At 33.8% G+C, this 26,515-nt stretch overlaps 1 protein-coding gene across 6 annotated transcripts; it reads right to left on the reverse strand.

Moving 5' to 3' along the window:
- On the reverse strand, positions 1-24,609 carry LOC134668162 (odorant receptor Or2-like). 6 transcript variants are annotated; one of them, XM_063525699.1, is made up of 9 exons: positions 23,709-23,848; positions 22,808-22,903; positions 22,032-22,136; positions 21,148-21,303; positions 6,085-6,299; positions 5,905-6,004; positions 5,538-5,642; positions 4,762-4,917; positions 1-4,606 (listed from the first exon to the last, which is right to left on the reverse strand). In XM_063525699.1, exons 2-9 carry the CDS (start codon positions 22,868-22,870, stop codon positions 4,553-4,555), a joined length of 954 nt encoding a protein of 317 aa, XP_063381769.1. In that variant the 5' UTR covers positions 22,871-22,903; positions 23,709-23,848; the 3' UTR covers positions 1-4,552. The 6 variants fall into 6 exon arrangements, 5 of the variants coding, with proteins under 5 accessions (XP_063381769.1, XP_063381756.1, XP_063381753.1 ...); XM_063525683.1 differs by having other exon boundaries at positions 9-4,606; positions 22,808-22,907; positions 23,713-24,609; XM_063525686.1 differs by lacking the exons at positions 21,148-21,303; positions 22,032-22,136; positions 22,808-22,903; positions 23,709-23,848 and having other exon boundaries at positions 6,085-7,028.
- Positions 24,610-26,515: the final 1,906 nt, after the last annotated feature.

Here is a 26,515-nt window from a genome sequence, read left to right on the forward strand (position 1 = left end):
TAGTTACTTACATATTATAAATGTACAATCACAGTGGTTTAGAAAAGTAAACATAAAATAAAAGATCTTGTAAGCAAAAATTGTAACTGGCTCTAACATTATTTAACATCAATACCTAAACTAAGTTACTTAATACTTGTATCTTAGGTATTTCGTGTTATTAGGTCAATGTAGTGTAAGTTAGGTGCTTATTGTGCTAAAACAATAAATATGATATTAGTACAAGAAACATAGGTAAATAATAGTGAATTAAAACGTTTCAACTTTGACAATATAAATAACAAAATAGGTAGTTTTTTAGAGATACGTAGTGAGGCGTTTTAGGGGCCCTCATAGTCTATGTTATTTAAATGTCTAATTTGGGCACTTTTTTTCGCTGGGCACTGCTCATCTCCGGTTTTGTGGTCTGATGGTTTTTTGAAACGCATACACGTAGCGCAATTCGGATGTTCAGACAGTTTGGTGCATTCTTTGATGGTGTGTCCTGATAATCCACAGTGACTGCATGTGGATTCAGCTTCCCTGCAGTACTTGGCAGAGTGTCCGTAGAGCTGGCATTTGTAACATCTAGTCAAGAGAGTGTAATCTCGTGCAGGGCAGGAAGTCCAGTTGATGAATACGCGCTGTTGTTGAATGAGTGTCCGTCTTACTTCGGCTGAGCACTCTAATATATAATTGCATGTGGCTAGGTCCTTTTTGCCAGATTTATGGCTTAGCTTGATCGAGCTCATAAAAGTTTCTCTAGAAATATTTGGATGCTGATCTACATTATTTTGTTCATAAATGCTGTATCGGCATTAAAAGAAGTACATACGTACATCAAATAACTATATTCTATTTGTAATTATTATTTTATCTGCAGAGTATGTGATAGGTTAAAAGTTTACATATTATTTATGATTGCACAGTATTTTAAAAAACTTACCATATAAAATGAACTCATATGTACCTACCACGTTCTCTGAACGCCATCTCTGAAAAGGACTTTACAGCTCGTTGTCTACTTCTGTCATCCTCCATATTCATACGTTCATACCTACTACATTACTGTAGCAGTGTTGCCCTCTGTGTAAAAATGTAACAAACTCAACTAACTGTAAGCATTTTGAAGGAAGTTCATGGAATCCTGCCATCTATCGAGTTGTGTAGGAATTTGAAACGCAGCTTTTCACAAAATGCCACTCACCAAAAGAGGTCGCGTTTGCATTGATTAGTTTACCCTACTCGCCAATAGATGGCGATAATAAACTATATTTTTTCGTGTGACTAACGTTTTGCTTGGTTTTGCTCAAACTAGGCTGGTTTCTAATTACAGTTGGGGTAGGAGCCATTTAATTACATAATAGAGCAATTTTACTGCCTGACATATTATTACACCAGCTACTAACCCTGCTTGCTTAAATCGGAAACGGGTTTTACATAGGAACAGGAAAATTTTAATGAATCTTATTCACGCTAACGAATATTTTCACGCTATTTGATGTATTAATCACCACAGCAATGCAGTATGCCCTTTCGTTTTTTTGTTGATTATTCTAAGAGTAAGGAACTGTTGAAAAAAAAAATGGTATTCGTTTTTCGCTCTTAACTCTTATAATATGTATTTTATATAAGGGATGGTCGTCACTTTTAACCGACTTCAATTCTAAGCAGTTCTGTATTCGGTTGTGGTGGGATTTGATGAGGGTGCAGCTATGTGTAAGGAGGATTGTATTCCATACTATTATTATGTAGGGTAAATCGTTCATTACTGGCCACTCTGGTTAGTAACTGGCCTAGGGTAAGTAAGTTTTAGTATGAGGTTTTAGTAACTGGCCGCTATTCAATAACTAGCCACCTTATACTAAAATTATAGAATTCATTTTTAGTATAAGATGGCCAGCCCTATAACCTCGCAAGAAAAACACGACCGCAATAAAACAGGTAGGTAGGGATAGGTAAAGAATGTTTATTGGATTACACAGAATTATGAGATTCTTTCTTTATTTTATCGGAAGTCCAGAGATAAAGTATACTTTAACTTGGCGATCATAATACGATCTCCCATAAATAAAAGAAATATTGCCTCTTCAGCGTCTTGCTAAGACAATATTATTGACCGAAGGTCTACGTTTTGACTCGGGCGTTTTGCTTTTGTATGTCCGGATGTTCTCCTCTACAGGTCGCAATTCTTAACGGATTCTCGTGAAATTTTGTAACCGAATTCTATAAACCGATAATTTTTTTTTGTCGAGCCATTTTTTGAAAATTTTTCAAAATGGAAAAGTTGTGATAGCTCTCGCTTATACAAATAGTCGTATCGGTATCATAAGAAAGTATTCTTTTTGAAACATGTTTACAGATTAAATGTCAAAAAATTCAGAAAATTTATTTCGCTGGTTTTGGAGGTATTAAGATATTAAATTTTGTATGTCCGGATGTTCTCCTCTACAGGTCGCAATTCTTGACCGATTCTCGTGAAATTTTGTAACCAAATTCTATGACTCAATATTTTTTTTTTGTCGAAACGGTTTTTGGAAATTTTTTAAAATGGAAGAGTTGTGATAGCTCGCGCTTAAACAAATAGTCGTATCGGTATCATAAGAGTCTATTCTTTTTAAGACATGTTTACAGATTAAATGGCAAAAAATTCAGAAATTTTATTTCGCTGGTTTTGGAGGTATTAAGATATTTAGTTTTTACTTGAGAATGAGTAGCTAAATTTCGTCACCTCATGTAAGAACTGTCATGGTGTATTTTGCAAACGTTCGCTTTTTTGTTTGCACGGAAGGTCTGGGTTCGATCCCCAGTAATTATATGCTGGGATATAACTTTTTGTATTTTTTTACACTTAAATTTCATATCAATTGTTGTTTTTATTTTATTTTTTATTTAATTTACTCAGTTTTAAGCTCTGCTCGCGAGGTCTACAGCTCACAGAGCCACTAGTTCATAGGTGATTCGATTGTTGCAACATAGTTAATTTACTATTTGACGTGATAACGTCTTACAAATCGATGAACACCGGTGGCATGCACGTAAAAGTGTCGCGTTGTGGACAGACATCCATGGTAACGTTACGGCCTAGTTTTCTTATGACTTATGACGTTATCACGCAAAATTATCGGCCGTAAACCGACTTTACAGACAACCATATATTTTAACTAAGAATAGTTATTTCATTTGAACACCAATGAAAGTATTTCGTTACTGTCACCTGCGTTTGAGGTAAGCGCGGCCATACCCCGTTGCACACAACTTGCACATTCCTGTTACCGGTCCAAGGCACCTTAGAAATGCAGAAATGAAGACTCGTGTGCCCAGGCCACACATACTCCAGCAGCACTTTAGCGTCGCCTCAGCACACTCCAACGGCTTGCAACTCGATGACAATGGTGAGACGACATTAGTGAAATGACGTTCGCGGTTTCGTCTTCCGTCCGGTGATTTTCATTGAAAGTCATGCTTGACTTATTTGCTTTTCCGCTAGGTACGAATATTGTAATGAATATTGTATTTTCTTCTGTCTGTAAGATATCTTGTATATTCTCTTAAAAACAAATAACTAAATAAGACGCGATTGATAAAATTTATTTTAAATAAGAAAAATTAGCAAATTAGCTTGAAACCCGAAAAAAATATTTTTAGAACCAAACGTTAAATCAAAGTCTGGAAGTTATTATAAAATAAAATAGAGATAGTTGTATGTCTGCAGAACTGGTGCATGTGTTGTGAAAATATGCCTTATTTTTACAGTGAAACTTGTATATCTGGCTAAAATAAATTATCCATTTGCTCTCCTTCTTTTAAGGACTGTTTTTTTTTTTTAATTTATTGCTAATAAACAAAAAACACTTAAAACTATTACAAAACTTCGCCAAACTGCGAAACAGTTTGTTGGCGAATGAAATACACCCAATTATACCTAAATGTTTATACCTTCATGCTTAATACTATGCTAATTACTAAACTAAATATGACTAACTTGCATTAGCGTAACTATTTAATAACAGACTTCTAATTTTTTTCTTAAATATTGTTTTTGTTGAAAAATTTTGCTCGGGGGGTTAAAGTTACACTGTTCACATTTTTTTAAATTTCAAAACAGAAAGTACCCATTCCGTAACAAACAAAATGTTAACCAGATTCTTCTGCCCCAAATACTATTTCCCTACTAAATTGGACAAGCAGCCAATAAGAACGCTTTGATTTTCCTAAACTACCATTATTATATTATATTGAGGAATCGAACCGTAGCGTATTTAGATATAAGTAAGAATAAAATGACTTATTTTAATGTCAAATTAAGAATTGAAAATAAATGAAGATTTGTTTAGCAAAAATTAACAATAAAAAATTACAAAAAACTTATCAAACGGTAAGTAAACTGATCTATTTACATGAAAGAAAATTATCATTATTATTTTTATAGAAAGTTAAATTTAAAGGGTACGTAAGTGAAGTAGATAATAAAATAAAAAATATTGAACTTTATTATTAATTTCTTCTATGTATTCTATTTCCCATTTTATTTTTTCTATTTTGCTTTGTTCATCTACGGTGCTTTATGAAGCTAACTTTCATTGCTGCTCAACAAAGTGTAGTAACTGTATGATCCTTTGAGAATCTGAAATCAGTATACATAATTTAGCATATCAAATGTAGAAAAAAATAAGTAGTAACTGCATTCCCGTTGCCAGGGAGATTTTGGGATTATACTGAGCAATTTTTACTGTGGGACCAACCCCGAAATCGCCAAATTAAATTAGTAAAACCTCATACCGCAACAAAAGTAGCAACAGTGAGATCTGTGAAAGGACCAGCTTGGAATATGATGGTCTTCCGCAGCTGGCCGCCCAGCAGCACTACGCACCGACGCAAGCGCACCCCACATCGCCACCATTCGCTCTCATATATGCCTCTATCTACGCTTTCGCTCTGAAATAAAATCGACATAGTATTTACTTAAAACAATATCATACATTTTCTTACAATTAAATCATTGAATCATATATTATCTGGTACTAGCAACTTAATTGCATTGGCATTATAGATGTTGTTTTAGACTGCTTTAGAGTAATGACAGAGGTGGTTAATCTTTCAAGAATGGACATGGGGCACTTGCCTCTGTTGTAGTATTCGTCGTAGAGGCTAAACCGTTAGCAACTTAGCAGCCAATGCTGATGACGCTGGTTCAATCCGTCTTAGGCACATAAAGATTAGACCCCCTTTTTATTATATCCTATATGACACCCAATACACCCATATATTTCGTTTAAAAGATTGTTCCAAGCGTTAAAACTTATAAGGAAGTTAATTTTCTAGTAGTTGTGTACTACATTATAAATCACAGTCATTGGATTACCACTTAGGATTGAATACGACAATGGGAATACCTATGATAATTATGTTCTTCGATATTTCGTGTATTCGGTGTATTCAAGATTAAAATAAGCATGCAACTCAACTCGATATCTCGCAAAACGTAATAAGCGAGGTAATGTAAATATATGCAAATATTTGAGCTACGCGAGCGCCTACAATGCATGTAGGCTCACCATAAAATACACTTGGTTGCTATGCCAGCAATATAAAAATAGTTGCGCGATGAGTGCTGCCAGGTATTCTGCTACCCACATCCGCTGCATAGTTGTCGTCCCCTCCTGCAAACACCGGGGCGAGTTGAGAATTTTATTACAGGTGTGATATTTTAGGTAGGCATTTTAAATACCTACATTGCTCCAAAATTTAAATTAAATTAATTTTATAATTTTCTGCTTGTTATGTATAATAATAGTTTTAAGTTTATATACATGATACAACAATTAATGTTTTTCGATATTATCATTATTACATTCGTTTAAATATTTTTAAACATACTTTACAACAATAAATGTAATTTAATTACTTGAGGTATGTACTTACTTTTGTCAACAGAACCGCACTGGCACAAATCATTAGTGAACAAATGACGACGTATAAAAACATAACAGGCGATAGAAGAGAGTTTAAGATTTTTGAGTACCTAAAAATTTGACACATTTATTTCTAAAAACTCGGATAACGACAAAAAGTATAATATTATAAGAAAATGCAAAACGTTACTTAATCAATGATAGATGATGCTGATGACATTGTTTTATTCTGTCCATCGCTTCGGAATAACTAACAAGTTTATTGTCTTCACTGAACAACCTCTTACTGTTTGCTACCAAAATCTCAAGCTGTCCACAGAAAAATGACATTAGAGCCACCGTGTTAGCGTCGTAATTCGCAACGATCCCACCTCCGTAGAAACAAATGACAGAATGTTCCACTATCTGAAACCAGTAGCCAAAACCCTTTGTTTTGTCAAAAGGTACCCAAGAACTCATTATTTCCGGGAAAGGAATAGTTCCATTAAACATCAGTTCGCGCTGCTCCGAAGATGACAAAAAAACTCCTAAAGGCGCCAATATCACTGTAAACACCGTAGCTGTAACGAGACCCCAATAAAAACAAGTTACGTTTCTGGAGTACTTCGTATAACCTTCAATAATTGTGCAAGTCGTCTTGTCTTTTTTCTCTAGTTGGCTTCTTTCCAGTGTTGAGACAAACTGAATAATATCTTGCCAATATGTCTGCCAAACAACAAATGTGCCTGCTTTCACGACGCAAACCGAGCTGAGCATTGTGACAGAGAGATTCCTCAAGGCTAATTCCAGGTCTGCTCTGATGATCCAAAGTTCGACGTATTGACTCACTACAAATAGTATAGCGGCAAGGTGAATCAAATTGTAAATGATACGACTCGGCCCACTGTTTGGTTGCCACATGCCCCAGCTCTGAAGACCCCAGAGCGTGGGCCCGAGTAACGGATGATTTGGGTCTTCCAATCTGGCCACATATTTTCTTAACATTTTTCTCACGTCTTGCCGTGTGATGTAGTTGAACGTTTTTTGCGAATTGACTTCAATTTACTTAGGGAATTGAAATAATTTGTATTCATCAAATTTTCTTTGCGATTTCTTAGCACTTCAAAGATCATACGACTTTGCTTAGAAAAATATTAAACGTATGTTCTTTCGGCATCATGAAATTTGACGCGAATATAAATTTGAATGTACTTTTTTCTAGCTATTATTAAACTTTTTTGAAATGAGCTAATGTTGACAAAATATGGACATAATTTATATGAAAGTAATGCCAAAAATTTACAAACAACAAAATCTATTTACCTTTACGTTTATGTAGCGATTTCAACCTATCATTTACTTAACTTGGAGGGATGGGCATTGGACACATGTCATTTTAAATGATACATTGTGTCATCTTTGGAAAACAAATACGAAACATGTATTTTATTCCAACCTGCAATTTTTCAAGTCTCGATATATCAATTTGTCGCAAATATTTTTTCAAATGATTGATATCTAATATACGTAATTATCAAAGAGCCTTATTTCACTCTTACGAGGTATTAAAACGAAAGGAAAAGTCTTTTATCACTTTAGGGTCTTCGACGAACGATAATGGAAGATGAAAAGAAATTACAAGAGGGTGGTGAGATTGTGTTTTTTATTTTCTTTTCACAAATGGGAATACCTAAGTAATGTGAGTAGGTACACAAAGATCAATGAAATATAGCGCCGCAGTTATTCTTGCATTTGCGTAAGAAGCGTGAGAAAACTGTAAGAGACCTTAATTAATTACCTACCTGAAATAAAAAATGAAAGATTTTTTTATCATTAAGTACCAGTTTTTTGAGTAATTTATTAATATAAAAAATACTATATCCAGTGTTATGAACAATGTAGATAAGGGAGGGAACAAATATAGTGAAATCTACCTAATTGGTAAATATTTTCCTACATGAGCGAATAAAATATTTCCTTTGCATATGTTGACTTCATATTCATAGAAATAAACAACATTGCAACTTATTAGTATTTACTCGAATGACATATCATCAGGAATAATAAAAAGAGAAGCAAAGTTATAAACGGAATAAAATTAAGTTTCAATTAACTCTTAATAACACTGAAATTTCTCAGCAATTACCGTGTTATTTATTACTTTGGCGTTTGTTTTACACAAAATTTGGCTTGATATGTTAATCGCAATCGTATTTAAACTTTGTCAACCAAACGCCGGGTTTCTGCATCAAAGGTTGGAAACAAGCAAAATTATTGTTCATTTCGTACGTGTTCTCCATTTTGTAACATTATTTAAAAAGGATCTAGGAAAAGTTCAATTGCGGTCTAAGGAAAGTTAAAGATACGATATAAATTTGCATAAATTGATACTAAATAATTATTATGTTGTCCACGATTATCATTAAGTTCATATTTTGTACTTATAACTTTATTAGGTATTTAAAAAAGTAATTTTGCTCGATGACCTAAATTCAAAACTTGGCATCTGCTTTCTTAATGTTTCCTACGGTGCCAAATTTGAACAATAAAGTAAAAAACCAATTCTCCGTTATCTTAGCAAAGCACATCGGCATCGTGTACCAAAAATGGGAGTTATTTTTAAGCTTAATCTTTTTAAGATTCAGTGCCAGAATTAACGTGAAGTCAGATGATTTTAAATGTCAAATTTTGTATACCTAGGTATTATTCAAGAACTACACTTCAGCTTCTCATTGCTCATTGTATTTTTTTATGTTATTGTCATTTTTGGTTTCCAAATACGATTAACTTGTATTCTGACTTAATAAATGACTTTGCTAAGCAGCCCCTGAGTGTAGATACTTAAACTTGCTTATAAATTATGATGAAATAAGATTAATAATCTTAAAGTTTGTTTTCGTGACAAACTATATACAAAAGGCTTGTAAATTCGCGGCTAAGCCATTTTCGTGTCATCAGTTGTCACTCAAACAAGTTTGTTATTTTCACTCTCACAAGTCTAATTCAACTATGTTGATATTGACTACGCTGATTGCTATCAAACTTCGCCCAATCCCATATTTGAATAGTTTAATATGGGATGAGACCCTCTTTAAATCTTCTCGTATATTCAGGGAGGCGTTAATCAAACCTATATTGTGCCCGTTAGTGAGTTGTTGAGCCTTTGGTCTCAATGAGATGTTGATTTATGTTTTAATTAAGCATTTTATAATGTACTCTGAAAGTTGTTAGAAAAGTCAAAATGGGTTAGTACAGGCATATATATGGGTTATCAAAATATAACTCTTTACAATTTCTTGTGGGGTAGGATTCAATTGTAATTTGTATTTCAGGTAGTGATTATAGGTGGGTGTACAAGGTTGGTGTAGAAGAATTTTATCGTATATACTTATTTTACATCGATAGGTAAAAACCGCATGAAAATTCTTACAGAATTTTTGAGAGACATATAGATAGACAAACTTGGAGGGGGACTTTGTTTTATAATACGTAGTGATAGTGCTTTTATTTATGAATTTTTACCATTTAAGATTTTATATGTCTACTACCCTTTATTCACCTAAACAAGTATCCTATGCAGATCTCGCTTTATAAATCACTTTGGTCTAAGAATAATTGTTTTACATTCACCAATAAGGTAGTGGTACTAGTGCTCGACATGCTACGAGTAATGCCCAATAGATGACACCCTGCTGTCACCTCTACAACAACAACAACAAATAACAATGACTTAAGTTTCAAGGTGACATGTACTGGGACCGCGTCGAGCACCATGCAGTGCCTTAGGATGAAAGTTTAATCTTAGTTATTAGAATACTACATTTTTGATATTCAACTCAGAATTTGGATAACCATCCAAAGGTAGAAATTCACTTAAGTATCTCATAAAAAAAATTATAACCTATTTGATACATATTTATTGGAGGTAAGACGCATAAATTGAGGATGATGGCCTTACACCTTAGTATAAAACGAGATGGGTGTCCATTAAGTAATGGTTTTGCTCTTAGAAACAGTAATGGTTTTGCTCTTAGATTTAGATCTAATTTGTATGGATTATTTTATGAGTAGAAAAGTATAAATAAATATAAATACCTAAATAAAGTAAATAGTTTGGGACAATCTTACACAAATCGGCCTAGTCCCACAGTGTCCATAAAGGTTTGTGTTGAGGGTGCTATGTGCTATAAGTATCACAATAAATATATAACAGATATTACAACATAATTATATATCTGTTAGTTTTTGTGATTTTTTTTATTTATTGTGATATGGATATGCAGGTCATGCTGAACAACTTTTATCTACTATGGGGTCGGCCCCGAAATCGCAAATAAAAATCAGCTGTTCTATATATAATAATATTGATTCTGATTCACCGAAAAGGCGGCAGATTTATTTCGCGATTTCGAGGTTGGCTCTATAGTTAAAGTTGTTAAGTATGAACTACATATTCACCCTTCATAGTTTGGTCAGAAATAACAATTTCATCCTGTTTATGACAGTTATGACATATAATATCCAGCTCATTTCGCCGCTGTTTGATAAACAAGACAAAACTTCGTATAACTTCGTACCGACGGTGACACAAGTAAGCTCCATGAAAAATTCTAAGCGGTTAAACGGTTAAATTTAGCAGTCTGAGATTACGAAGGGTAAAACAATGTTAAATTGACACAAACAAAACGCCAACTCACATGTATTCCACGTCACGTATTTGCGGTCCGATTTAACATTGAGACGCTTCAAATACACAATGTCATAAGCGACCGAAAATGAATTCAGTTTTAAATAATAAATCGTAAAATTAACAGCATATGTCAAACTAGAGCGTGGCCTATTCAGTACTCGTCATTATTATGATATAAGTCATTTTACTATTGAATCATGACGTCGAGAATAGGATAAATCCAGCTCAATCCAGTTAGGGCGGGATCAAGCGAAAATTCCGGATAAGATTGTGATTTTGCGACTTATCTCTGATGCAATTAAGATGGCCGTTTACGTGATAAGGTCAGATTTTTAGGGACTCCTTGGATCTTAGATTACTTTTTTGTGTCTTTCAATCTTCGCCGAGTACTACAATGTGCCTACATTGTAGCACTCGATGAAGCCTGCGTTGCTGAACAGAAAATGTGGATTCCTAATTTTGAAATAAATAATACTTTATATAAATATGTATTATAATTTAAAACGAAAAAATTTAGTAGATCTAGGTATATACAGGGTGATTCAGGAGACGTGAGCAGGACTAACACTGCGCATTTCGTAAATTAAAAGCAACTGTTTCGTATCAGTATTAGTGAGGTTAACGTTAATTTTTTAGTCGTGTTGAAAAAAAAAGGTAATTAATTTATGTACCACATGCATGGTCACCCTAAAATTAGAATACTAAACTACCGATATTCTGTGTCAAATTGAATGTCAACACTGTCATCACGGTCTGGTTACTTTTGAAAACTCGTATCTCACTCAAGTTGACAGTTTATTTTCTTCGTAATCAAAATGCTGTCATTACGGTTAAAGAGGTTTTATGTTTATTAATTAGGTCTTGTAGGGTGACCATTATTGTAGAGAATTAAATTTGCCCTCACCAAAAAGTTAAAAAAATAGGAAAAAGTGTGGTTGTTTCACCTAAATACGACGGTGATCGATTAATTATCAGTTACTGAGTATGCAGGATTAGTCCTGCTCACGTCTCATGAATCAGCCTGTATATATTTTTTTTATTTTCAGTAGGGTTGATTAACAATTTGATTTAATGGAAAACTTTTATATTTATTAACCTACGTTTTCAAAAATTGTTTGCATTGTGAGCTTGTTGACACAGTTCGAGTTATATAAGAGCTCTTTCAACTCGCCTGAAAATATGTATACACTTAAGTTTCACTTTGATATTAATTAGGTTGGTAGCGAGCGAACAGGGTTAATTATTTTCACAACTAAACGAAATTAATAAAAGCCTTTGCCCGTTACTGCTATATACTTACACCATAACTGCTATTGGCGATTAAGCCGTTTCTTTATGCCAATTTCCGGATTAAAAAAATCAATTTAATCATAGAATCTAGTCACGAATTTTCATGAGAATTGGTTCACCTGTATAGTTCGTTTTTTTTAGCATTAGAAAGAACTCCGCAGAAGCAAGCGTGCAGTTTTTATCAGGCTCGTTAATTATTAATAATTATTGAATTATCTAATGTAGCATGGTCAATACATATAATTTACTTCAAATTGTTACCGCTAAAAGTGTCAGATTTAGAACCACAAGCGAACTTCTGCGAAGTTCTTTCTAATGCTAAAATAAACGGACTATAGAGGAGCACATCCGGACAAAATGCCCAAGTTAAAACGGAGATTTTCGATAATGCTTCAGTCAATCAAAATAAATATTTAATCGAACAAGAAATATTGTAAATAACGGCGCAAAAGACCGCATCTATTACGCCGGTATTTGCAATACAACCGATAACTTCATCACATCATCACATAATTGTTCAACATAAAAATGTATATTGTTCAACATAAAAATGTATACTTAATAGTAAATTTTTCGTACTTTTAATTTTTCTTGCACCTATTACTACTTGTTCTCTGTTTGGCCCAAAGGTTAACTGGTAGAGAATGCCTTCTGGCATTAAGTTCGCCTTTTGTACAATTTTTACTGTGCAATAAAGTTTAAATAAATAAATAAATCATCCATAAGAGCCGAGAGCTTTCCTTAACGATTCAAGGAAGCTTTCAGAATCAATCCCACGCTACAGTCTAAGAGCTTTCCGGATATATAAATATCTCAGAAGAATAAGCATGCTGGTCATCTGAATTATAAAATTGTATAACGTGTTATGTGTGATATTCTCATCATAATTAAGTTGTTGGCACATATATATTATGTATTTTAAGAATTTCGCCAAATGTATCGTGTAATTCTTCCGAAAAATATATTAATTTACATTGTACTTACTTCTTTGGAAATGGTCGTCACCAATGTTTGATGAATGCTTTTAAATTCATTTATGGTTATTTGCTAAAATTTCCAATCTACCTTATCCTACTTATGGAGACTATTTGTAATAAACGTGTCTTCTGTTATTTAAACTATCCATCTGAAGTGCTACTAATTTTTCTGCGGTATTCATGTTTGTTGTGATTACTTAATCAATACCGCAGAAAAATTAGTAGCACTTCAGATGGATAGTTTAAATAACAGAAGACACGTTTATTACAAATAGTCTCCATAGGATAAGGTAGATTGGAAATTTTAGAAAATAACCATAAATGAATTTAAAAGCATTCATCAAACATTGGTGACGACCATTTCCAAAGAAGTAAGTACAATGTAAATTAATGTATTTTTGGGTAGAATTACAAGACACATTTGGCGAAATTCTTAAGGTACATAATATATATGTGCCAACAACTTAATTATGATGAGAAAATCATACATAACACGTTATACAATTTTATAATTCAGATGACCAGCATGCTTATTCTTATGAGATATTTATATATCCGGAAAGCTCTTAGACTGTAGCGTGGGATTGATTAAGATATTATTGATATAGCGGACTATTTTTACATAATATTTATTTGATTATTCTTCTTTTAGTTACCTACTTAAACGGTTCATTTCAAGTCATGTTCATGAAATATCACCGCGTCGAGCACCAGTAGGTACATGTCATCTTGAAACTGAAGTTAAGAAGAATCTCATTGTTAATAGAGGTGACAGCAAGGTGTCATCTATTGGGCAGTAGCATGTCGAGCACCTGTACGTCTATCTTACCTGTTGTGAACTGCTATGGCAATAAATTACACTGCGCCTAGCTAGATTAGGCTACAATTTGTTTTTCGACACACATTTGAATCTTCAAAAATATATGAACTTTTGCACAGAAGTCCTTGAACAAAAACATTGGAAAATAATTGCAACAGCTTCCAAGTGTTTACATAAAGGCAGGTAAATGAAGTAAATAAAATATTTATAGTACTTTTATATTTCTCTCTCTATTATAATTTCTTCTGTTTATTCTCTCTTATTATATTTCTTCTAATCTCTATTTCTTCTATTTTGCTTTGTTAATTAACGGTGCTTTAGGAATCTAACCTTCATTTTTACTCAACAATGTGTAGTAGCTGTACGATCCTTTGAGAATCTAAAATCAATAGAATATTCGTATATTATAAATGTAGAATGTTAGCAATTTTTTTTATGAGTATTCTAGAATCAAAAGTTACGAATTCAGGGGGGACTTACAACCAGTCAGTTTTGGAAGATATCCGGTGTAAACAATGTCCTGATAACTATTTACGTATATTTTGATATAATCTAAAATATATTGATCACACTTGCTCGTAAAAAATACTCCGGAATAATAATGACCCTACCGACATTTTCTTAAACCACATCTACCTCTAAAATACTAATTAAGTCATTCATGGCTCGCACATCATAAAACTGTTATAAAATTTTCTGAACTAAAATAGTATGTATCTTTAGGTATTTAAATAAAAGTAAACAAACAATTTGTACAGTTTCGGGTAGTTACAATATTTATTGGTTAGCCAACCAAATACAAAACCGCCTGGATCAGTCACTGAACGGATCAGTCCTGACATTAACCTACATTATTTGATCATGTAATGTTTAATCTACCCTCAACTGGCCTGAGCCATTTGAGGGTAATAGATGTTGTTTACTTTTATTTAAATACCTAAAGATAAACCAAGATACCAGATACAATACCAGATACAAGATACCAGAGTATAGTAAATCTCATACCGCAATAAAAGTAGCAATAGTAAGATTTGTGAAAGGACCAGCTTGGAATATGATGGTCTTCCGCAGCTGGCCGCCCAGCAGCACTACGCACCGACGCAAGCGCACCCCACATTGCCACCATTCGCTCTCATATATACCTCTATCTACCCTTTCGCTCTGAAAACAAAAACGGGATAACATTTATTTAAGTACACCGATATCATACATTTTCTAACTGACTTTTCATCTTCTACAGTCACCTGCAATAATATGTTACACAACGAAGGCCGCAAAAATATGTGACACGATCTTATTTGTAGAGCCATAAGAGCATGTCACATATCTTTGCGGCCTTCGAAGAGTAACATATTGCAGGCGACTGTACTTAATAAGGAAGTTCATATTCATGTAATTGTGTAGGTACAAGACAACACGGACGAGATAATCCAACAGTGCCTACTTTTGGATTATCTCCTACTTAAGATTCAAAACGTAAATGGGAATGATCACCAATGTATGTTTTTAGATATTTCGTGTATAGGTATTCGAGATAAAAAATAGGGCCCAGAATTTTGGGTGCGGATTTTGACAATTCTTAGGGAAAGAGCACTACTGTTTATCGATGGTATCACTAAATCGAGATTTTTTTTATTTGTGACTTTATTATCTCAAACTTTCTGGTGATATCATCACTTACTTATCATCTATTACTTATGGTGATTATTATTACTTATGGTGGTTTCAAACGGTCGATGATGGAAAAAGTTCCAAATATCGGAGTGTTATCCGTTTCATGTGTTTTATTGAAATCAGTACAGTTTAGAAAACCTTTATATTTTATAACGAGTTGACAAGCTAAGTAGGTATTTGCTCGCAAGTGTTATTTTATTTAAGTATATTAACCGGATTGTTAGAGTAATAGAATTATATAATCGATATATTGATAATACGCAAAATCTCGGGCCCTAAAAATAAGCACGCAACTTAATTATCTCGCAAAACATAATAAGCGAGATATTTATACCTATACAAATACATAAATATTTTAGCTAGGCAAGCGCCTATAATGCGTGATGGCTTACCATAAAATATACTTGGTTGCTATGCCAGCAATATAAAAATAGTTGCGAGATTAGTGCTACCAGGTATTCTGCTACCCACATCCGCTGCATAGTTGTCGTCGTCCCCTGCAAACACCAGGGCGATATAAATAATTTCATTACAAGCGTAATAAACAGGTTGCCCAGTAATTAATGGTCAACCTCCTAACCATTGACAGGGCACCTTAGGCTCGTCCAGAAAATGCTTTTATAGGTCTAGTAAGTTGTAGTTTCGTGGTTTTCGAGATAATCGCACTTTTCTATTTTTGGTTCCTTGTCTCACTGTAATGATCATTTAGGCCACAAAATAAAAGATTTTTACCTACTGTTTTTTGAAAAAATATTCTCAGATAGGCCTGCTAACCGATAGGCGATACAGTTTTTCCATAGCCAAGGTGTATTTTTAGAAGATCTTAATCCAAAAAATTACATTGTACTCTAACATTTTCAAGAAGTCTGATCGCTTATGGTGAAAAAAAAAATGTATGGAGAACAGAGTGCCCAACTTTCTTAAAAATAGTTTATTTAATACTGATTCTAAAATGGTATCACACATGCTATTTACTTTTTTACAAACAAGGGTATGGCCTAGATGGTGATTAAAGTGAAGTATGGTGCTAACTAGTAAAATAGACAGAAAAGTTCGATTAATCTCGAAAACCACGAAACTTTTACTAGACCTATAAGTGCATTTTCTAGACCAACCTAAGGTGCCCTGTCGATGGTTAGAAGGTTGTCCATTAATTACTGGGCACCCTGTATAAAGTATTTTGAAAAATATTTGTATTTCAAGCATATTATACAAACCCGCACATTTTGAAAGACGACCAACAAAAAATCAGAAACTTTATAGTCATTTTCACATTATTTCACCTTGAGAGAACTAAACTTATACAAATATTTTAACGAAATATTAACACACAATAAACCACCTTTTACACTTCCAATTTTACTAGATATTAGGTAGGTACCTGCCTACTATTAATTGAACATATTATAAAACTATTCCTAATCTGAAATATCACCGCGGTTTTCATTCTATAATAAAATTATCTATATTCCGCTACTCCTACGTTGTAACAGATCCTGCTCATTGAATATCCAAATGCATTTCATGGAAAATAATACTATTTCTTTGCTTAAAATGCTATACAATCTAATATAATTAATAATTGAACCACACAATATAGCAATAATATACATACAGCGTGTGTATTTTATAGGGGCGTATATTTTAATAACGACTAGTATAGGACCTAAGGAGCTTAATTACATTGTTTTTTTTAGGAGATAAGATTTTTTTTTTGATACATAATAATTGAGCACGCTATGTATTGCGTCCACATCAATTAACGTACCTAGTTTATTGTTATACGATATGACGTTTATCACATCAGTGTTCATTAATTTAACCCTTATCTTGGCAAGGCTCAAAATATCTTAAATATAAACATTTTTTTAGTTTTTTGTCACCTATTGAGCATACTAGACTATTAAAAAATAAGAAAAAAAATCCAGGATTTTCCAGTTTCGGAAAATCATATGTATCATATTTGATACAGTGCCAATAACTCGACAAAATAGTTACCTACTTTTTAAAAGAAAAATGTAGATTTTAATAAAAATAAAACATGTAATGCAACAGAAATTAGCATTTACTGCTAATTAAACGCAATCTAAAGCATCAGATGACTATTAAACCTGTAAATATAAAATATATCTACGAATACCTGATCACATGGGCGGAAAATTTAATCCCGTAAAGTTTCAAAAAAGTCGTCAGCAAAAAGTTGAGTAAAATATGAAAAGTAAACAAATAATTAAAAGTAAAAAAAATATTTTTTTTTTTACTTTGGGGCCATTTTTTGCCATACACATATTTTTCCGTGCTACGGGCTACGGCGTAGCAATAGTGCTACAGCGTACGAATATATAGTTAAATAACATCTAGTCCTTAAAAAAATCAAAGTTAAATAACTAAATAATACGACAACTAATATTCTATAATTGAAGCATGTTTTGTAACCCCACAAAAATAAAAAAATAAAAAAATCATGTAAATCTATTTTGACGATAACTTGGCAATGTATTAAATGTAATACAATCCTTTCGATATGTACATTTCTGAGTTCTTGGCACTGTATCAAATATAATACATAACAGTTTCATGTAAGGTTCTATGTATTAAATGTTTTTAAATTCAAAGGCATTGTAAATATGTATGCATTAAGAGCCAGTAAAGACATCAAAATGTAGATTATGGAAAAATATATACTAACATAAGAAATAAATGCAAAACTTCCTGTACGAACCGAAATCTATTGTTTCCGCGGCGCCATGTTGATTATTACTAATTAATTTACAATGACACTCGTGCCCATTATTTTTTTCTATAAGTAAGGAGGGTAGCTCGACATATTGATGGTAGAATTATTTTGTTAGGTAATAAAGTGAACTTGCTAGATTTTTTTAAGTTCCATGTATCACGGGTGTTACGATGCCAAGATAAGGGTTAAGTAACAAAATAAACCACAGTGGTGTTAATGTGTAATTATTATAACTAATTGCAAATTCGGCGTACATTGCTGCTCGGTAGGATTAAAAAATTAATTACACCTAATTAATAACACTATTTAATAAAATGATAACCTTATACAATTTGTATGATCAGATACTATAATATACGCCCGTATGGAATACACACACTGTTTATTTTAATTGTTTGAGGTACTTACTTTTGTCAAGAGAATCGCACTGGCGCAAATCATAAGTGAACAGATGACGACGTATAAAAACATCACAGGCGATAGCACAGAATTGAAGATTTTTGAGTATCTAAAAAAATGACATGCTTAAGTTTTGACATGGTTAAAGCATAGTTAATTATATTTTATTGTCATCCTATTTCCATTTTATAGTTTCCTATTTTGAATGCAGGTAACTTTGAAGTGATGTGATAAGTAGCTGTTAAGGATTATGTTCTTAATGGGTGTTCTTGCATATAATAATTTTATTATTAAATAAATATTCAAATTGGTTAAGATGTGTGATTACTTATATATTTTCTGTAATAAAACTTATGATAATCTGTTATATGAAACAGATCAAATTTTTCTTTTGTAATTTGGAGAGATACTAAGACAGAACACATTCATCAATTACCCACCATCTAGAACTTATTAAATAATATAAAATGAAAGAAAAGCAAAACGTTACTTAATCAATGATAGATGATGCATATGACATTGTTTTATCCTTTCCATCGCTTCTGAATAACTGACAAGTTTACCATCTTCACTGAACAATCTCTTACTGTTTGCTACCAAAAGCTCAAGCTGTCCACAGAAAAATGACATCAGAGCCACCGTGTTAGCGTCGTAATTCGCGACGATCCCACCTCCGTATAAACAAATGACAGAATGTTCCACTATCTGAAACCAGTAGCCAAATCTCTTTGTTTTATCAAAAGGTACCCAAGAGCTCATTATTTCCGGGAAAGGAATAGTTCCATTCAACATTAGCTCGCGTTGCTCCGAAGATGATAAAAATTCTCCTAAAGGCGCAAATACCACCGTAAACACCGTAGCTGTAACAAGAATCCAATAAAAACAAGTTACGTTTCTGGAGTACTTCGTATAACCTTCAATGATTGTGCAAGTCGTCTTGTCTTTTTTCTCTAGTTGGCTTCGTTCCAGTGTTGACACAAACTGAATAACATCTTGCCAATATGTCTGCCAAAGAACAAATGTGCCTGCTTTCGCGACGCAAACCGTGGTGAGCATTGTGTAAGAAAGATTCTTCAAGGCTAATTCCGGGTCTGCCCTGATAAACCAAAGTTCGGCGTACAGGCTCACTAAAAATAGTAAAGCGGCAAAATGAATCAAATTGTAAATGATACGACTCTGCCCACTGTTTGGTTGCCACATGCCCCAGCTCTGAAGACCCCAGAGCGTAGGTCCGAGCAACGGATGATTTGGGTCTTCCAATCTGGCCACATATTTTTTTAACATTTCTCTCACGTCTCGCCGTGTGATGTAGTTGAAAGTTTTTTTCGGATTGACTTCAATTTACTTAGGGAATGGAAATAATTGTTAATCATCAAATTTTCTTTACAATTTCTGAACACTTCACAAATCATACGACTTTGCTTGGAAAAATAATAAAAAATGTATGAATATAGTCAGCACAAACGTGACCCGAATTTAAAATAATCTTTCTTTATGTTATTATTTAACATTAGGTATTAAAATTTAACGCCAACATTGATAAGATACATACATAGGTATAAGTAAAGCGAATTTTTTTACAAACAGTCAATTTTTTTATGCGTTTTTTGTAGCGAGTTCAACCTATCATTTTCTTAACGTAGAGGGACGGACACATGTTATTTTAAATGGTACCTAGGTACATTGCGTCACCTTTGGAAATATTTACGAAACATTTGTTTCATTCGAACGTGTAATTTTTCTTGTCTCGATATATCATATCAATTTGTACCTATTTGATTGATATCAAATGTGTAATTATCAAAGTACTTTATTTCTCGGAACGAAGATAATTTTTAGGGTCTTCGACGAATGATAGGTATGGATAATGGAAGAAATTTCAAGAATAGGGTGGTGAGATTGTGTTAAGTCTTTATTATCTTTTCACAAATGAAAGTAATGTGAGTTCAGTCGTCGTCAAAGTAATGTTTACATAATTATTAAGTAATGTTTACATAATTATTATTAACACAGAAGTAAGGGTGCAATAGTGTAAATATGTATATTTTTGACGTCGACTGTACATAAACGTAAATGTAGCGCCGCAGTTATTCTTGCATTTGCGTAAGAAGCGTGAAAAAACTGTAAGAGCCCTTAATTACCTGAAAAAAAAATGGTTAAGCAATGTAAGGTATTATTTTCTGTAAGTGCTTAATAGTTTCTTTAAGTATTAAATATTAGTAGAAATCTTGAAGAATTATTTTGGATTGTATTTTTTAATAATAATAAAAGGAGAAGGACATGTCCAGCAAGTACCTAGACTTAGCTCACGAGATAACCGCCATGTGGGATGTTGACTCGACGATCATTGTTCCTATAGTCGTGTCAGCGAAGAGTCTCGACCAACACCTAGAGAGACTCTCGCTGGGTGGTTGGATCAAGGGTCAGATGCAGAAGGCGGTAATTTTGGACACGGCGCGTATAGTACGTCGATTCCTCACTCTGCGGCCCTGACCACCGGCAGCTTGGACCCTGCCCCGCTGCCGGCGGCACCCTAGGTTAGGTTTTTTACAATGTGTTTATATATTTTTGTAATGTTTTGTAAGTGTTTTTATATTTTACTTTTATACTCACATTGTAAAATCCTAACCTAAGACCCTAATTCAATAAAGGAAATAAATCATTACATTTAAGTATTTTAAACGTACATCAATGAAGGTAGGCACGCAAAGTGTGGCAAAGGGACCGGCGCTAAAAACGACAGTGTGCGTGAGTTTCCCGCCGAGCATTGCCAGCTGCCTGCGCACGCGCGCATCCCCCTTCCACCACTCGCTTTCGTACACGCCGCCATCCACATTCTGACACTGTTTAATGCAAGAAAATATACCTATAATATATTATATATACAGGGTGTTTGGTACATCGTTTACCAAATTAAAACGGCAAATAGGTTGAGTCATTTGCTATCTTCTCAGGCCAATAAATTTTTAATTCGGTGCAAAAAAAAATTTTCACTTCTATGACAGTTTTTCGTAAATTTCTAATTTTTACTTGCGTAGTAGTAAAAAAACCACGAACAATTTTGTTTTTCTAGGCATGAGAAGATAGCAAATGACTCAAGCTATCTGCCGTTTTACTAGTAATTTGGCAAACGATGTACCAAACATCCTGTATATATATGATCGCTCAACATCTTTCAAGTTCTTTCTAATACTAAAAAAACGAACTACTTATAGTAGATTCCATTACAATTTGAATAATAGGGAGTGGGTAAAGTGCTTAATGTCGGCCACCTAAAATACATTTTTATTTGTCTTTCCTCGCCGCAACAAGAGGGTTCCGCGCAGATAAGCTCGGAACCATAACACTCTGCCGCCTGGGTTTTCCATTATTCATCCAGTATTTTATTTTACGTTTTTTATATTTTTTGGCAGCTCGGTCTGAGTATACATTTTACAGAGCCCTTATAGGACAAAGTGATCCTATAAGGGTTCTGTAAAATAGAAATAATTATATAGATAAGGGTTCCGTTATTTATTTTTGAGGTAGAAACTTAAAAAAACGATAGCTCAAAAATAATTATACTTCTCACCTCAACAACCACTTCATTGCTATGCCAGCAGTACAAGAAAAGCTGGGACACGAGTGCCGTGGTGTATTGAAGCACCCAGATTTTTTGCGCAGCTGTAGCTTCTTCCTAAATACAAATCATACTAGATACTAGTTTTATATAGGCGAATTTATTAAAAGTTATATATATTATTGTAAAAAAAAGATCAAGGTTTCGTCATAAGTAATTACAAATAAATGTGACGTCCCACGGGCAAAGGTACCTTATGGCGGTTGGCGCTTACGCTATTATTAACGCGGCTCCAATATTATTGCGGCGCTATGCGACGTAAGCGCTGGCCGCCATAAGGTACCTTTTTCCGTGGAACGTCACAAATGTAAGTACATACTTAGGATACCTATCCTAAGTTGCCAAAAGTCAGGTATTGCACACCACCACGCAGTCTGTTTGAATATCCCCTTATTCTTAAACCTTAGCAAACCTCTATTAAATTTACCAACAAAGCAAACACTAATGTAACTAACAATCTGTAACAAACTATGGATCAACTTGGTCTGAAATTAATTATTTATTTATTTATTTATTTTAATGTCAAAAGGACCGTTTATTAAATTTAAGAGATTTACGGCTCGATTCGGGAAATTGATTAGAGATTCACTAGATATGAAATAGTAAAGATATGTTACGTTCCACGGCAAAATATACCATTGCCCCGGCTGAATATTGGAGCAGCGTTAATAATAGCGTAAGCGCCAGCCACCATATGGTACCTTTTGTTTTTTTTTGTTTTTACTTACCGAAGTAAACTGGATGACGCTGCAACAAATCATGCCAGAGCAAACGAGAACGTACAGGAACATCACCGGCGATAACAAAGAGTTAAACAACGAGCTCTGTCTGAAAAGCAGCACACACTTTGATTTTATATAGCCTGTCTTTGGTTTTTCAAGAAAATTAGCTTCCAGTATCCGAAAAGTAAATCATTTAAATATTTTAAATCATAAATCACTTATTTTTCGTGATAAACTTGTTTTACATCAAAAGTAGGGGAGACCGAGGTGAGTTGTGACAGAGGAGAGTTGTGACATTGTCGATTTTTTGGAATCTATTAAATAAAAAGTAGGTCGCAATAGCGCGCGTTTGTTAGTTCAAGTTGCGAGCTAACAAACGCACACTGTTGCGAGATCACTAACAGTTATTAGATTTCAAAAAATCGACAATGTCACAAGTCTCCTCTGTCACAACTCACCTCGGTCTCCCCTAACATGATAAGCCATAATGTTGACCCGAGAGTCGGAGTCCATTTTTGTGGGCCACAATCGCAGCAGCGAAGTAAGACTTTTTCTTTTCATTTCTTTGTCAAATGTAATAATTTTGTAACGTATTTTTTTATAAGTTAAGGAAGAATGTGTTTAATAGTACATTACAATTCAAGTGTGAAAATTAGGAAATTCGCCAAGAGTGGTGAAAAATTCAAACACTACCGAAGGGAGTGTTTTAAATCGACACGAGAGTTGCGAATTACCTTTTCGCACGTATATTGTACAGTACATATATGGCCCTTTAAATATTCGACATGCGCACGTATAGTGCTAGTTCGGTAACTAGTTCGGTAGCTAGTGCGGTCACTAGGACAGTAAATAAGCGCCTTGTACTGTAAATATACATTATTACTGGTATTATAAGTACCTATAGTACCTACCTCAAGATAAAATTATGATGTCTATGGCATTCCTTAATTCTGCCCAATATTATTTCTTCATTAACCAAATCATAGTCATCAAAGATGTGTTTGCATTTTTCCCTTAACATTGCCAGTTGGCCTCTGATGAATACCATAACAGCCACTGCATTTGAATCATAAAGCGCAATAACTCCCCCTCCATGGATATTAATTAGAATGTGAATGAAGATTGCTAGAGAATAGCCAGGCATTGTTGTTTTATCAAATGGAAACCACGAGCTGAAAATTTGCGGCAATGGCTCCGTTCCGTTACTTATCTGTTCACGGTATTCTGAACTTGTAGCATATTTTAGAAACGGCGCCGAAACCATAGTAATGTTAGTAGAAACTACAACATTCCAATAGAAATATGTCACAATTCTCGCGTAGTTTGTATAGTTTTGCTTCAAATCTATACACGCATCATTCAAGCTTTCCGATTGAGATATTTCTTCCGCTGAAATACCTTCTACCAACATCTTCCAGTCGGATTGCCATATAACGTAAGACACGGCTTTAAAAATACAAACCATTCCCAATGCAGTTAATGAAAGATTATGTAATGCTTCCAAATAATCATGCCTTATGATCCAAAGTTCCATTATTTGACTAATTACAAACAGAAAAGCGCAAAAGTGTATGACATTGTAACATGTATTGCGAAATTTGCTTCCACATTGCCACAGGCCGTAAACATAAAGCCCTTTCAAATTTGGACCTAATAAAGGGTGTTTCGGATCCTCAAGTCTTTTAGCTAATGAAATTATTTTCTGGACAGACACCATTACCAATGTCCTTTACAGAATAATACTTTGACGCAAATGCGAAGTAAGGTTGAGAGAAATTATGTTTCATACCATTATGAGCTATTATGAGGAGTGTAATGTTAATAGAAATGTTGAATAATTTAAAATGCATAAAATAGTTAAGACGGACTCGAACTTCAAGCTACTGTGGTTCAATACTAGCGTATTCGGTTGGTCGACAACAGAAATATCTTACACACAAAGAGATAGGTTCTGTATTAAGTAGGTCCCATGAAACAAATAAAAATATTTTGTAGTTACGTTATAGGTAGAAAGATAGATGGAATACTCTTTATTGGCACACCTTAGTAAAAAGATACAAAAGAAAAGAACAACTGATTAAATGTAGAGGCAGACAACAGGCGGTCTTATCGCTAAAGAGCGATCTCTTCCAGACAATCTTTGGGTAGCGGAACCTTATGTACCTTATGGCGGCTGGCGCCGCGATTAGTGAAATGAATTAGAGATTCACTAGATATGAAAATAATAGTGAAGATATGTGACGTTCCACGGAAAAAGGTACCTTATGGCGGCATTGGCATCGCATTTACGAATTCCTTAATTGAAGTTGAATTGTGTTGTGTGAAACCCTAACTGCCTTGCAAATTAACCGCCTTGCATTTCACATGAAAAGCACTTAAGGGGAGTTGTTGAGGGTTTAATGAGTCATTAGGAATGCATGATACAAGGTCCGGCTGGGACGTTTAAGGAAAGTTGGAAAAGTGGGAATTACTTTTTTATTGAGAGACTTTAGGAAGTGGGAATTGCGTACGCCACAGGTATCTAGTAAAAGTGTATTCTTTATTCTTTAAATAAACACAAGTATAAGTTTACAGCTCTAGATACGCCAAAACACTTATACTCTTAATACTTCAGTCATAACTATCTCTAGGATCTTTATTTAACTTTACATATGTAAAGATTTAAAAAAAAGAGATTAAATATACTTATGTAATTTATAACAAATTATTTCTTTTAGTCTAGAACAGAGAGACTACATTATATAGGTATAATTAGTTAATTACCCAATCATTGTATAATTTAAAACGAATACGGGATTTAATCGCGTAAACTTAAGTATATTTTTATATTCTGGCCGATGATTGTACATAATCTTAATGAAATAACGAAACGCCGTTCAGGTATATTGAATAGCCTTAATCTGAAAGATACACAGTGCCGATAGAAAAGTTCCTAACAAGGTTATTAACTCCTCATAAAACTCAATTTATGTCCTACCAGCTATTTAAGGGGCCTTTTCAGTTTCTTGTTTTATTTTAGTTTTAGTGGAAGTTGCTTGTCATGTACCTATTTACGAACAATTGTACTATTTCTTTTCATCTTAACTAGCTGAAACGACATATAAAAATTCAAAAATGCGCATTTTCCCAGAGATAAGACCTAGCTAGATGGATTTATCGCTCTTAAAAACCCCCACATTACAAATTCATCGAATCGTTAGAGCCGTTTCCGAGATCCCCGAAATATGATATATGTAAATAAATAAATAAATATACAAGAATTGAATGATGAGCTCGAATGATGCTTAATAGACAGATATTTTTAGATATTTATGACCGCGCACATAATCTCGTAGATTTTGCATACAAAATTATGTAAAATAGACTTAAGCACTTTATATCGAAATTTTTTTTTTTCAAACCGGACATGTATTTGTCTTGAGTTTTAGCAATTTGTGGAGGTAACGACCCTCAGCCATGATAAATACGCGTTTTGTTAGAGAGTGAGTCTTCTGTACCTAGTACTATTATTTATTCTGTGTCCTGGCTTTTTTTCGTAACTATCCATGCAGACCAATGCATGCTAAGTGAGTAAATTCGTTTTCGTGTTAATTAATCAGTTATGCTTGGTATGTTTTCCTGAATTACCTATGCAATGCAATTTAGCTAAAGAGTAAAGAAAAAGAAGTTTGTCTTTAAGTAAATTAACATTTATTTGCCTCACAAGGGCGAGAA

This window comes from Cydia fagiglandana, chromosome 1, assembly GCF_963556715.1.
Source record: "Cydia fagiglandana chromosome 1, ilCydFagi1.1, whole genome shotgun sequence".
In the NCBI taxonomy this organism is placed as follows: Eukaryota; Metazoa; Arthropoda; class Insecta; order Lepidoptera; family Tortricidae; genus Cydia; species Cydia fagiglandana.

Excerpts from the sequence above, each read along its gene's own strand:
- LOC134668162 (XM_063525683.1), bottom strand. The coding sequence starts at position 24,518 with ATGGTGTCTGTCCAGAAAATAATTTCATTAGCTAAAAGACTTGAGGAT. Across the intron at positions 22,137-22,807 it reads GCGTCATCCAGTTTACTTCG|GAAGAAGCTACAGCTGCGCA; the intron begins GTAAGTAAAAAC and ends ATTTGTATTTAG. Across the intron at positions 5,643-5,904 it reads GTGCGGTTCTGTTGACAAAA|GAGGGGACGACAACTATGCA; the intron begins GTAAGTACATAC and ends CGGTGTTTGCAG.